The sequence below is a fragment of the Tachypleus tridentatus genome, chromosome 10 (genome assembly GCF_004210375.1).
Source record: "Tachypleus tridentatus isolate NWPU-2018 chromosome 10, ASM421037v1, whole genome shotgun sequence".
NCBI lineage: Eukaryota > Metazoa > Arthropoda > Merostomata > Xiphosura > Limulidae > Tachypleus > Tachypleus tridentatus.
This window is the reverse complement of record NC_134834.1, coordinates 149,463,036-149,478,174: the sequence shown is the minus strand read 5'-3', so window position 1 is coordinate 149,478,174 and position 15,139 is coordinate 149,463,036. Positions and strand designations below refer to the sequence as shown.

Genomic DNA, 15,139 nt, shown 5'->3' with positions numbered 1-15,139 from the left:
TCTAAATAAACGCTGCCTGTGATCCAAGCCAAACTCGTACAATGCTAGTGCATATCCTACAGGAGTAGCTGTCTACATCAAACTACAGAATAGAACTGGCCTGCACCAGATGGTTAGGGTGTGTGACTCAAATCTCTCTCTGACCAAAAATGTTTGCCTTGTTAGCAAATTAGTGACGGCTAGCACAGATAGCCCTTGTGTAGGAGTGTGTTAAATTCAAATAACAAACAAACTTTGTACATATTAAATATGTAATTTCTAGATAACATTGTTAGTAAAAAAGTACCAGCAGCTATGTTCTTGTATGAATAACTGTTTTACAATCAACACATCTTCCAGGTGACAGGTTGGGGTTTGAATGAAAACAACACATATTCAGAGATGATTCAACAAGCTGTGCTACCTGTTGTTGCAGCAAGCACCTGTGAAGAGGGGTACAAGGAAGCAGACTTACCACTGACAGTAACAGAGAACATGTTCTGTGCAGGTTACAAGAAGGGACGTTATGATGCCTGCAGTGGGGACAGTGGAGGACCATTAGTGTTTGCTGATGATTCCCGTACCGAAAGGCGGTGGGTCTTGGAAGGGATTGTCAGCTGGGGCAGTCCCAGTGGATGTGGCAAGGCTAACCAGTATGGGGGCTTCACTAAAGTTAACGTTTTTCTATCATGGATTAGGCAGTTCATTTGAAACTGATCTAAATATTTTAATCATGGTTATAAACATCTTGTTTCCTATTTTTGCTTTACTAGTTTAACCCATAAGAAGGTTAAGTGGGTAAGGCACCAGTGTCATTGTTTGTTTGTTTTTACAAATGGTTCGTTTAGTCAATGAATGAGAATAGTATCCATTGGACACTGTTACCTTTTATGTTTTTATTCTACCTTTTTATATTACCATGCAAGTATTTGGAATATCTTCTATACATATGAAAATTCTGTTATTTTTCCATAAAGTTGGTTTCTGGTGTGCGTTAAGTCCACCACTGGAGAATGATGTAATTTTCACTAGTACATGAAATAAATATAGAACAAATCTATTATAAACTACCTTAACTGAGGCTTAGTTTCAATGAACGAAATAAAATGTCCAGTAATCACTCGTTGGGCCCACTTGCCTGGACTCATTGAATATATAATAATATTTACAAACATTGCTCTCTTTCCTTCCAAGGAAAGAAGATGTGCTTAATGTTTTCACAAGGTGAGGAGATAACTTCTCTTTTTATGTAGTTTACTTGCTTCCATGTGCACTTATGTTTTTAGTATGTAGTACTTAAGTGAAATTGGTTTATATGACAAGACAGGACCTTTATCATAATATCTACTACACTACAAACTAATTCTATATGCCACTTACTGACTTCATATAGTCTATATTCAACCTCGTTCTTTGAAATAAACACAGTAAAAAAAACAACAAATAATGTATTAAAATGTTTAGTCAACTTTTATGGAGGTGTAGCTCTAAACGTTGTCATCATTGGATCATAAGCACATCTAATTCTGCTGCTCTTCTGTGCTATATTTAATTAATCTCACATTACCAACTTAAATACTCAACATCAGACTTACCCACACCCACTATACTATCCCACAAATTACTCGTTCTGAATAAAATTCTCAGGAGATCATTATGTGCAAAAGTTGCTGTCAGTAGCAAATGTATCTTCACATACTACAGATATTTTCCCAACAGAAACACAACACATGATACACTAGATGAATTAACACCAAACAGGAACGAGCCAGAACAAAATCAACCTAACAACTTTCTTGATCACTTAACAAACTTTGCATAACTACACGAATGGAAAATTCCAATTTTCTTTCATTAGTACAAGAAGGTATATGCCATCTTGATATTGTACCACACTTTTCCATTTGCTTCAGGATTGGCCCACATTGTCATAAATTAAATAATAATAAAAAAACACTCCTTGTCCAACATGTTTGTACAACTATGTGTTGCCCTTTTACAAAAGGATTTACATACAATACAAACAACACACTCCTTTACCAATGAACTCAGTACATTATAAAAAGAAACAATTGTTTATGTGAGATAATGCTTCAGAAACAAAAGTTAAACAAGTTCATCGAATTGTAGTCATGTTCATATTGCATTTATGGTTATGCAAACATTCTTTGATAGTGATGGACCTACTATACACACATGATCCTTTCCAAACTAAGCTACAATACAATGATTATATTTATGGTCCTACTACTCTCTTATCTTGTGAGAGGACATGTATGAGAAAGATTATATAATGTATGGTAAAACTACACTTAACGTCATTACATAACACTATCACTCTACAATAGGAATTATCGTAAAGTATATAGTAATATCATGAGATAACAAACAAAAAACACTCTTAAAAACTGGCCCTCGGGCAGAATAAAACATCCAACGTAACAAAACAACCTGTTTCCAAACGTGACAATATTAAGTAATAAGACCTGGGTTATATAGAAAAAAAACGAGGTTCTGTCTAAGATGTCTACAGTGCCATGTCTGCAGACTACTAAAAATTGTTTTTCAGTATCAGAGGTGGGCAGAGCACAGATAGCCTTTTGTTTCTTGATAAGCACCAAACTGCATAAACACTGCAAAGCTCACATATCTATACCAAAACTTTACTGAAAGGGTGGTTTTAAAAAAAGTTGTATCTCACAAAAGGATACAAAGTTCAGAATTTCTGGAGTGAGTACTCACAGATCTAGTTCATATTTTTGGAGCAAGCTGCTCACATTGTTTAACACTGAAATGTCTTTTTAAAAACGACTTGGTATCTGTTATCTAGTGAACATCAACCAGTACAATACCCTCTTGTTACCACCATCAGCTGATTTCAATAAACTTTCTTCATTCACATCTTGTGTGATAGTAATCAGTTTCCATGGTTACTTGACCACAATAATGTCTTCTTCAGGATTATCTTGCATTTCATCATCACAGAGAGATCTCTATTGGTCCTCAAACTAGGTAGCACTGTTTACAGAATAATCTATATTAGTTCACTGTTCAATCTGTTAATGGAATTAACTGTCCTATGATTAGTTGTAACTGCAGGAACTATGTCGTACAGTTGTTAGTTTTCATAGAACCAACTTCCATGTTACTCTTATTTTATGGCTCAGAAACAACAAACTTATTTAATCAGAAAGATGCATTCGGTCTATACTTCGCAAAATAAGATTCGTTTTCATCAAAACCTTCATTTCTTATGACTATTTCTGCTAGTTTCACTTTTAATTTACATCTGACAAAAATGTAAGCTGTAGAAACATTTCAAGAATAATTTCTTTTTACCAAATTTGTAAATCTAGAAGGTTATTACAACTTTTTTCAAAATTTACTCCACCTTTAAGTATACTTTTATACCAGATAAGATTCAGAAAAATTGCCATCAGATGGGTCAAAGCATGTGAATGAACTCTATTACAATGAGAGAAATCGCCTAAAATTGATAACCAAGAAGGAAGGGCCATCATGAAGTAGAAAACGTTATTGAACATATGAAAAGTGGTAAAGCAAGTGGAAGTGATGACATCACAACAGAAATGGTGAAAGCATTAGACAATGCAAGACTGAAGGAAATTAGAGTTACATAACCTCGTACATGATTCTGGATGCATTCTATCTGATACGAATGACTTGAAATTTGTCAGAATGCCACAGAAAGCAAAGATCGCAAACTGTCCAGATTACAGGACACTAAGTCTGATGAGTCATATATTGAACATCACACTACACAAATCAATGAACAAATGAAAATGAGATAAGCAAAGGGCAAAATGGATTTATAACAGGAAAACAAACAATGGAAATGAGTCTTCAATTTCAGTACAATAGCAGAAAGATACTTGGATACTGGAAAAGATCTGCTTTATTGATTATGATAAAGCTTTCAACAGAGTTAACAATGAAAAGGAGATGGAATGCTCGAAAAGCCTAGATATGGACAGCAAAATTTGCAGTTGCAATGAAATCTGTACTGGAACCAAAAAAAAAAACATTCATAAGGAGTGAAGATGAACTGTACCAGAAATATAAATTAAAAGAGTAGTAGATCAGGGTTGTGTCCTCTTCCAATATCCATTTAATTTATTCACAGAAAACAACTTTCAAAACACTGACAGCAATAAAGGTACTAAGATCTGTCATGCTGACAAACAATTTATGATATGCTGATGACACACTGCACTGATTGGCTGACACAGAACAAGACTTAAGATATTTTGAATGATGTAGGACAAGATGTGGAATGAAATGGAATGCTAAGGAGATAAAGATTATGATAACAAGCTAGAAATTCAGATACAAATAGAAAAAAGGAGAAAGAACAAGAAGAGAAATTGACATACTTGGACCAGACCATGACAGATGATAGAAAATGTGAACTGAAATAGTGAAGAGAACTGAGGTGACAAGAGGTGCCTTTAATAGTGTGGAAACAAGTTTGAAATCAAAGAACATACCTGTAAAAGCAAGGAAGAGAATCATGAAGTGCTATATGTGGTCAACTCTGTTACATGGCTGTGAAACACAGATCTTGACACAAGCATTGGTTTACAAACTGGAAGTATTTATGATGTGGGTGCACAGAGAGATGTCAAAGATATCCTGGACAGACAAGGCAAGAAGTTCTCAGTAGATGAATGTGAAAAGATATGTATCTACCATCAAGAGGGGGAAAGTAGCACATTTTGGCTAAATTATGAGACGAGACAACGTCCAGTGAGTCCTACTAGAAGGGAACATATATAGTGCATGACTTAAGAACAGAGTGGATAAATAAATATTAAAGGGTAAACTAAAACAGATAAAATATTAAGAACTAATGAGAAAATCACAGGACAGAAGTGAAAGATTGTGACAATGCTCCTGAAGATGGCATACTATGATGTTGATTAAATTCATAATATTTGAATATTGTATTTGTTCCAATAAATAAACACAATCAGAGATATTATTCTTCATTTCGTATTAAAATACAAACACTTTTTTTTTGTGTTTCAGAAAAGTTAATTTTGTATCCAATTTTATTTTCATATTATTTGTTAACTTTATTTTCACTTCATAAAACAGAACTATTTTCATTAAAATTTCCACAATTTAAAGATTGAGTGTTTATCACTATTTCTGCAAGCTTTGCTTTTAATTTTCAAAAATTACAAATCATGGTTGGATTTTAAGAATAGGAATTTTTTTTTAACAAGAACTCATAAATCTGGAATATTATGAATTCTATCAAATTTACTCTACCTCTAATTTGTTTTTATTGTGTTTAAAAGAATTTTTTTTTTGGTTTTGAAGTGATACAGTATTTTTCATCAGATTCTTGATATTTCACTACTGACTGAGTTTTCACAGAAGAAAAACACGATCAGAGATTTAACACTTAGTTTTGCATTAAAATACGCACTTGTTTTATGTGTTTGAAATTAATTAATTTTTTCCTCTAAATTACCAAATTTATAATCCTTTTACTTTTCAAAAGTTTTCATTAATTTTCTTTATATTATTAGACCACAAAGGTACAGTGACATAAACTCATAAAATTAGAACTCTTTCATTAAAGATGTCAAAATATTTCATTTGTTATGAATATACGACCTAGTCATGATTTTACTTTACTTCCTATAAAAAGAAAGGCACTAGAGGGACTTCAGCTAAATTTCTAAATTTATGTCTTCATGGCTAGAATTAGCCCAACTTTATTAAAAACAAAAGAAAATATTTTGGCTTTCAAAGCAATATATTTTTAATGAATTGGGTCTTCAATTTTTCTGTAAAATAAACACAGTCTGAGATATCACACTTAAACTTACAAAACCAGTCGTTGTTTGCATTGGTTACTTGATTGGTATGGAAAGCCAGTGTGATAGTGTATGTGTTGGGAATCTGTCGAGACCAATGTCATAGAGTATATAGCCAGTCTTTCATTGTCTTTCAAAAACAAAGGAAATAAACTCACTAATTTTACCATATAAATCTATAAAGAATCAAACCTTTATTTCTAATCAAGGCAGTTTATTTATTTAATATGCATAGGTATAAAAGACAAAATCAAATATTAATAGCCAAAGCATGTTATAAAAATACTTTCTTTGCAATGCTTCATCAACATAATTACACAAAACATGAATTTAAGTTGGTTATTAAATTATATACACTCATTTCAATGTTTGTTAGCATGCATGTCAGTATTTTCACTGTTTTTGCCAAGAATTACTTTACAAGTTGAGCTGTGATGGGTGTGTTGTGAGTATATATTAGAGAAGATAGTTGACCACCTACCAAGAGCATGTTCAAGTATGAAAACAGACTAAAAACACATCAACTTTTATATAAGTAAGACTAGATTACAAACCTGGTTTAATGCACTGTTGTTTGAGCATTATGATTAGCATAATTTGACTAAAGCAACAGGTACAACTTGGCACATGTACTTAACAACACTTATTAAAATAAAGAAATTAGAAATCAACTGGTAAAACCATGGCATATAACCTTCTTCACGGTTGCACACACAAACGTGTATTTCATCTACATAATTCACAGGTAATTACAGATGTATACTGTTACTTGTGAGTTGCAGGGATGAACACAGAATAACACATGTGTAAGTTTTTGGTTCATTAAAGAAAAACCAGATCACTTTGTTGTAGTATTAAATAAGATAAATGGAGGCCAACAGTTTACTGCATTTATATTCTAAGTTGCTTCACCTACAGGGAATAAAACTTAAAACTACTACATTACTACAATTACTTCCTTCATGTAAGAAAGTTTAAGAAAATATAATGTGCCATCATCTCAGTGTCATGTTTAAATAAGGAGATAATGATTATAAGGATTTGACAATTTACCGTTTCAATTAAATCGACTCCTCTAGTGAACAAGGGCTGATAATTTACCGAATATTTTCTACAAACAAATTTAAAACATGCTTGTGGCTAAGAAGTTTCAGTTTTTACACAATTTTGAATTTTAATTCCAGTACTGATGCAAAATGAGCTGCCAACATCCAGTCTGTCCTTATGAAATATCGAAAGCATATTATAAGTTTTCAACTAAATATCTTCCTACCTTAATAGAAGTTCTTATGTTTCATTCCATAAAACAGGAGAATGGAAGTTATTTCTAGGAATCATGTATAAAAGGTATTCTAAGAAATAACTCCATCTCTCTATTTCATCAATGTTTCTTCATAATAAAAGAAAAAATACAGAAATTAACAAAGAAAAAGAGTTGTGTCTAGATAGGTAGAACAGTAACTGTTTTTCTAACTGTATTATACATGATATATTTAGATAAGTAGGAGGTAGCACTTTCATGCATAGTGTGTGTGTCCTTGTTATAAAATAACTGACAAGTAGGAGAAAACTACAGTTAAGGATCTACAAAAGAGACCATGATATAACGAGTCCCCTTTTCTACTTTCAGTCCCTCGTGATAATGGGTTAGACGACCAGGATGGATGAAACTCCAGCCGATCTTCATCTCTCGAACTGAACAGTTGTATCTTATGAACCGGCAGCCTCCCCCCTGAAAGTAAAATCAATAAACATTTATGTCAACACGTAGGTTAACCTTCATACAAACACTGGGTAAGATTAAACATTAGTTAAAGAATTACATGTACAAACTTGTTTTATTTGAACATGTAGTTTAATGTTCATACAAATATTGGGTAAGACTGTACATTAGTTAAAGTACTGTTAGCGACTGTCAGTCTACCAAAGTTTACTCATATTAACATATTTACAGATGAAGATATAGTCTCACCTCGAAGTCAATGTGCGGTCGATTCAAGGCGATGTTAATAGTGTATGTTGATGAATCGTGATGGGGACGAAGAGAAGGCTGTTCGTCAGGGCGATATCTCACAACAAAGTTCATTAATGCTTTTGGAGGCTGAAAATATAAGGTAAAGGTATCATATAATAACAAACATTTAAAAGTATTGTGAATAGTTATTTGAGTGTTTAGAAACCCTGCTGAATGGCAAACGTACAGAATATACAAGGAGATGTTAAAATTTACACTGGATTCAAACACAGTTTGAACACAGTCTCAGAAAACTAGTGTAGCATGCAAGCCAGCACTTTGCTGAGAAACAGTTCACGTTTCTACAGAAAATTAAGAGGTTCTGTTTATCTTATGTTATACTTAATCTGGGAAACCTCAGGATGGTTTGAGATGAAATTATAAGACAGTGAAGGATCACCATGTTGGAAGTATGAATGAGTTGGTTCAATGAAAAGAGGAAAGAATGAATTATGTCCATTTTGATAAAGTCACAAAACTGTATACAAATGTTCCTAATTAATCAGAATACTGTGTTCTGGTTTAGGTGTTTCTTTTAATAGTCATCAATAGATCATACCCTTAATGTATCAACAAGAAAGAATGAATAACATGGTGTAATTTTAAAGTAAGAAATCACTTACAGTTAATGTAATATATATAAATATTAATTAGTCACTTTATTGTTTTCACCTGTGTTAATTATAGGAAATAGTGAATCAGTTTAATTATTGTATCTCCTGTTAATGAAAAAGAACTTATGAAATTAAACCAAACTAAGTTTATACTTTTATTCTGCTGATAGATTAGACATGATAAATAAAATATGAAACATTTATCGGGGGTTAGCACATGTGAAGTAGTTTTAACATCAACCAACATACCACAATTTGAGTTTTGGTGCCAATTCTTTTTTTTGTAAATTTTTATAAAGAGACAGTGGAAGAAACACTGAAAACAGTTTCTTTAACCTTTACATGTTTTCTTTGATTATATTAAAAAATACCAGAAGAAAAATCATAAAGAAACCATCAGTGTCCACTGAATTAAGCAGATTTAGCTGGCAAAACAGCATTTTTTTAAAGTTCTGTTTGAAAACAACCTATTATTGAATGGATTATAAATTTATGATCGACAGCATTTAGTGTATGAATATCCTTACTGGACTACAAAACTCACATCATGCAAGTAGCCAGTAAACACTTTTTCTTGAACTGGTCGGATGTATTCCCTGAGGAAGTAAAGCCAATGTTGTTCAAAGCCAATTTGATTCATGTGAATATCTCTTGTAGGCACGTTTTCGTAGCCCCCGAGCTAGTCTTGGATCCTAAGAGTAGAGTATGTAAGCATTACTTTACATATATTTTAAAATATGTTGAAAAAGTTTCTGATACATTCCATTGGTTCCATTGTTCTACTTACACTACTAATCTTATTTTCAAATATTTCTTAAGGTCTTCATTTTACCAACTTCTAGGAACTGCACATACTTTGCAAATCATTACTTTGTTTTTCAGTAGAATAAATTTTCCTTTAAGGTTTTGAGTTTCTTTTAATTCACAGTAACCTAAATAAATTTAAGTATTTGAATAATTTTATGTCATTTCTCATAATTCATCATTAGATATTATACAGGAAACCAACTGTTTAATAAATAGATTAAAGATTTTAAAAGGTAAAATTGCAAAGAGAACGTGTGATATAGAAGCCTAATGCATTCACTGATTTGCTCATCTTAGATTGCTCACTATACTCTATTGTAAACTTACATTATTGACATCTCAGTCTGTTTACTCTACTGTAAATGTAGTGTTGACATCTCAGATTGTTCACTCTATTGTAAACTCACATTACTGACATCTCAGATTGTTTACTCTATTGCAAACTCACATTACTGACATCTCGAATTGTTCACTCTATTATAAACTCACATTATTGACATCTTGAATTGTTCACTCTATTGTAAACTCACATTACACTGAACAACAATTTTTTTGAAAAGTTTTGCTTCCTGAGATGTTTTTGCTGATTGTGACAGGTACCTGGTGGGTATGCACAAATATAGTTTTAATTTTGCTTCATCACGTAGGAACTCTGAGAAATAGACAGTTAACTGTTTACCAGCAATAAAGTATTTAATTGTGTTTATGTTTCTAATACGCTATTAAGTTCAACATAATTAAAAGTGTTTTGCTCCTGATTTTCATTTGTATTCAATGTCCAGTACATCACGTTTCAGTGTCCAACAGTAGTCAGCAAGCATTGACGGATTCCAGTTGCCCTGATATCATTTTTCCATTGTAGCAAAACTGAATATTTCAATGAAATGGTATGTGATGGGCAAATTTGGATGTGATTTTCGTGATCAGCAGCCAAAAATCTATAAGGAACACCCAACAGTGTTCAAGAAGCAAAAACTTTGTTGTGCAGTGTCATTGACATCTCGAACTTTTCACTCTATTGTAAACTCACATTACTGACATCTCGAACTGTTCACTCTATTGTAAAGTCACATTATTGACATCTCAAATTGTTCACTCTATTGTAAAGTCACATTATTGACATCTCAAATTGTTCACTCTATTGTAAAGTCACATTATTGATATCTCAAATTGTTCACTCTACTATATTGTTAACTTACATTACTGACATCTCAGATTGTTCACTCTACTATACTGTAAACTTACATTATTGTAATCTCAGGCTGTTCACTCTACAATACTGTAAACTTGCATTATTGACATCTCAAAATGTTCACTCTATTCTACTGTAAACTTACATTATTTACATCTCAGATAGTTCACTCTATTATAAACTTACATTATCGACATCTTAGATTGTTCACTCTATTATGTACCTACATTATCGACATTTCAGATTGTTCACTATAATAAAGTTACATTATTGACATCTCAGACTGTTCACTCTACTATAAACTTACACTATTGCTCCCATCTGACCACTTTCCAAAGTTTTCCATTTCTTCTATTAGGTGTTTACAAAAGGTTTCTGTAACAACAGGGAACCAGTAGACATCTGGACATGGCTTGAAAAAGACAAACAGTTTCATAATTTACAAAACAAATATTCTTCTGTAGTATGTTGTTGTCTAATAGTAACAAATTATATGAACTTGTAAAACATTGACTTATCAACATAAAATATTATTCCAGTATTTATATTTAGAATAACAACTTACAGACACTGATAAGATATTGTGATCAGCTATAATATATAGACAGAGCTATTGGCTTGTAATCTGCCAGAACATTTAAAGAGATGGCATCACATATGGAGAGAATTCTTACCATATCTATCTGATGATCTGGCTCCAAATTCCTGGAGTAATTCTTGTGAATGTACTTCTCCTCCCAGTCCTAGAAAGTCAAATTAAGATTTTCTTCTTTTTAAACAAATGTTTGCATTAATTTTATCTTGGTTGTAAAGTTAAAAACATTCATCTATTTTCTTATTTGTTATTTTACTCAAACTATTTCTCAACATCTGACAATAACTCCAAATTTCAAACTCCATCAAGACCGAAGGCATATTTTTGTGGTAGTATTTCTGATACTTTTATGGACTAAATTTGTTTTTAATAATGATACGACATTACCTTAACATACACACACACACAAACAAATAAGTAGACCTAACATTCACACCACCCTTTCTTGGACAGTATTTCTGTGTTGCCCCAGTCTGCACTCTTAGCAAGTCTTATCCACCACTTAACCTGTTCAGATGTTATGAAGTTTCTGAACTTTTTGTTATAAACAACACACAATTCAAACATTATAGACATGCTAACAGTCTGATAGTGAGTACTTGAAATTTATTAATACTGGCAAAACCCTTTGGAGAATGTTCCTTGTTTTACAGCTGCAGTGACTGTTGAGTCTACTGCTAACAAATTTGTATACCAAACATAACTGATCGGCAACAACCTGTATCTTCCTGCCCTTTACCTCTAGTACAAAGACAGTACTCACAACTCATGTCAGAGAAAGATGGAAGAAGAACAAGAAATCTTACCAACTGATTGGTGTATATTTCATACAAATCATTATGAACATGAGATGTATCAAATGTTTCACTATTGATGAGGTGTCCAAAGTATTCCATGTTGGTAACGTACATGAACATACCCTGCAAAGATGTAAAAATCAACTAATCACTGAAAACCCAAAAACTATGTCTAAATAATGTTTGGACTAATACAACAACAATGGTTAAAATCACACACATACATTTATATATACACAGTACTGTTAAAAGTGTTAGGACAAGAGAATATTTTATCATTCATTCCATTTTATGAAGCTAATTCTTCCATGTCATAACAGATAGTAAATTTCAACACTACGGTAATGTTTTACTGATCCATGTTGACAATTGAATGAGCCAGGGTAAGAGTACTTATCATTCTTTATATGTCCTATATACTTGTATTAAGGCATATTCTAAGGGTTATGTTTGAATGAACATAGTGGTTAAATTTAGAGTCTAAAATACCTGTTATGGCACCCTACGTAGTGTCTTAAGTGTATAGAAAGAAGCTAGGATATCATACTGGTATACGATAAAATAAATAAACCTTGATAAAAATAGTGTTTAACACTATATATAAAGTTTTGTTGTCACATCACAGCCATGAAAAGCATAGAGAATTTCAGGTGGTGCAGAAAAGTCACACAAAATGTAAAGCTTTGGTCTCCAACAGATTACTGTAGACTTGAAATGCTCCCCAAACACTGTTAAGTTCATGCTAAATTGTGAGACCAAGACAGGTAAATTTGAAAATAGGAAAGACAGAGGCAGAACACCTAAACTCATTGATACTCATGTCATGTATCTTTGTTTATGTAGCCTTTAGGACAGAAGGAAGACTGGTACTGATCTCAATCATGAGATAAATGACCATGTACCAAGTCACAGAAAAGTGTCCAGATCTACAGTACCAAGAAGACTCAATGATAATGGAAAAATTTGGTCATGTAAACAGTTAAACAACATTCACTTGATCTAAAAATATTGTCAATAGGCTGAAAGTTTCTATAAAGCACAAAAACTGGGCTGTTATTAAAAGATGAGTCCAAGTTTGAAATATCTGGCTCAAAGTGTAGGTTGTACATTCAGAAGAAGAAAGGAAAAGATACTTATGTCAATGTATAACACCCACAATGAGGAAGGTAGTGTAATGGTTTAGGTGTTATGTTTCTGCTGGGTGACAGGAGATATTTTTTAAATAGATGAAATATTGGACCAGCACATGTACCATCAGATACTGATCCATCATGGTATACCAGTAGTTTGTGTATTATTGGTAAAGGATTCTACTACCAAGAACATAAAGACCCCAAACACTCATCAAACCTATACAGAAATTACCTAAGAAGGATGCTGCTGGAGTCATTTAAATGACAAAATAGTCCCCACAAAGCTCTGATCTCAACCTAGCAAACACATCTGGAATTTGATAGATCAAAAACTTAACAAATCAAAAGTTACTTCTAAAGGAAATTTATGGGAGTGTATTAGAGATATTTAGAGAAGAGAATACAATTAGATATTTTTTGCAACAATGCCTGAAAGACTGTCTGAATTTATTAAAGAAAAAGGGGAACACACAAAATATTAACTTCAACCAAGTTTCTGTTGTACAAAGTATGAAGAATAATAAAATGTTAATATTTCACCTGTGATTTACCTTCCATTATTGTATGAAAGTAGCCTGAAATATAATTTTTTACTTTGTCTTAATCCTTTTGCACAATACCATTTGAGCTGTGAAACAAAAATGGTATAAATAACATCTATATATACAATGTTTGAGCTGTGATACAACAACAATGGTACTAATAACATCTATATATACAATGTTTGAGCTGTGATAGAACAAGAATGGTACTAATAACATCTCTATTAGTATAGATTCAACATTCAAATTTGACACAACACAATGAAGCAAATACTTCCTCTGTAGTGTTTTACTTTCAAATACTAAAACTTATAGAAGAACAAAATACTTTTATCAGTACACAACATGAATCTACCTTGTCTCTCAAGTTCTTGCAAAATGCCATGTCTGGATCCAGAAGACCATGAATGAATGATGGGAAAGATTCTTTTTTCTTCAGTAAGGACCCATGAATGAGATAGGCTCCTGAGATAAAGGGCACATTCCAAACTCCTCTACAGACAGAGATTAGTAAAAAATAGATATCTATAAACAAATCAGTTTCACCATTGAAAACCTAAACAATTTTGAAATCATCCTCAGAATAGATTGTACATAATGTAATGTACACATTCATTGTCACTTTGAACATACTGGTTTTTACCTAACACAGATCTATCGTTTCCTTGTACTCTTCCTCACACAGAACCATTGATACCTTATACTCTACTTCATACAGATCTAATGTTACCTTGTAAAAACTGATGTTTACCTCATACAGATCCATTGTTACTTTGTACTCTACCTCCAACAGGTCCATTGTTACCTTGTAAATACTGATGTTTACCTCACACAGATCCATTGTTACTCTGTACTCTACCTCATACAGATCCATTGTTACCTTGTACTCTACTTCATATGGAACTGTTGTTACCTTTTACTCTACTTCATACAGATCCAATGTTGCCTTGTGGTCTACCTCATACAGATCCAATGTTGCCTTGTGGTCTACCTCATAAAGATCCACTGTTACCTTGTAAAGACTAATGTTTACCTCATAGAGATCCATTGTTACTCTGTACTCTACCTCATACAGATCTGTTGTTACCTTGTACTCTACTTCCTACAGATCCACTGTTACCTTGTAAAGACTGATGTTTACCTGATACAGACCCATTGTTACCCTGTACTCTACCTCATACAGATCCATTGTTACCTTGTACTCTACTTCATACAGATCTATTGTTACCTTGTACTCTACTTCATGCAGATCCAATGTTACCTTGTTGACTCTACCTCATACAGATCCAGTTACCTTGTAAAAACTGATGTTTACTTCATACAGATCCATTATTAACTTTTAAATATTGACATTTACCTCATACAGATCCATTGTTAACTTCTATATATTGATGTTTACCTCATACAGATCCACTGTTACCTTGTAAAAACTGATGTTTACCTCATACAGATCCATTGTTACCTTGTAAAAACTGATGTTTATCTCATACAGATCCATTGTTACCTTGTAAAGACTGATGTTTACCTCACACAGGTCCATTGTTACCTTGTACTCTACATCATACAGAACCACTGTTACTTGTTAAGACTGATGTTTACCTCATACAGATCTATTGT

General features: G+C 32.7%; 2 protein-coding genes across 12 annotated transcripts in view; one reads left to right on the top strand and one right to left on the bottom strand.

Moving 5' to 3' along the window:
- The window catches only part of LOC143230602 (clotting factor C), a 31,944-nt gene extending 30,889 nt beyond the window's left edge, over positions 1-1,055 (top strand). For all 11 annotated transcript variants that reach the window (XM_076464438.1, XM_076464434.1, XM_076464436.1 and 8 more), the window contains one exon: positions 340-1,055. In XM_076464438.1, coding sequence (XP_076320553.1) covers positions 340-690 — 351 coding nt within the window. In that variant the 3' untranslated portion in view covers positions 691-1,055. The remainder of the gene's footprint in view (positions 1-339) is intronic.
- Positions 1,056-5,999: 4,944 nt separating this feature from the next.
- Plod (procollagen lysyl hydroxylase) overlaps positions 6,000-15,139 on the bottom strand; it is a 61,582-nt gene continuing 52,442 nt past the window's right edge. The window contains 8 exon segments of the mRNA XM_076464429.1: positions 6,000-7,560; positions 7,801-7,929; positions 9,001-9,132; positions 9,134-9,148; positions 10,763-10,867; positions 11,130-11,198; positions 11,857-11,970; positions 13,878-14,016. Of these exon segments, the coding sequence (XP_076320544.1) occupies positions 7,405-7,560; positions 7,801-7,929; positions 9,001-9,132; positions 9,134-9,148; positions 10,763-10,867; positions 11,130-11,198; positions 11,857-11,970; positions 13,878-14,016 (859 nt within the window). The 3' untranslated portion in view covers positions 6,000-7,404.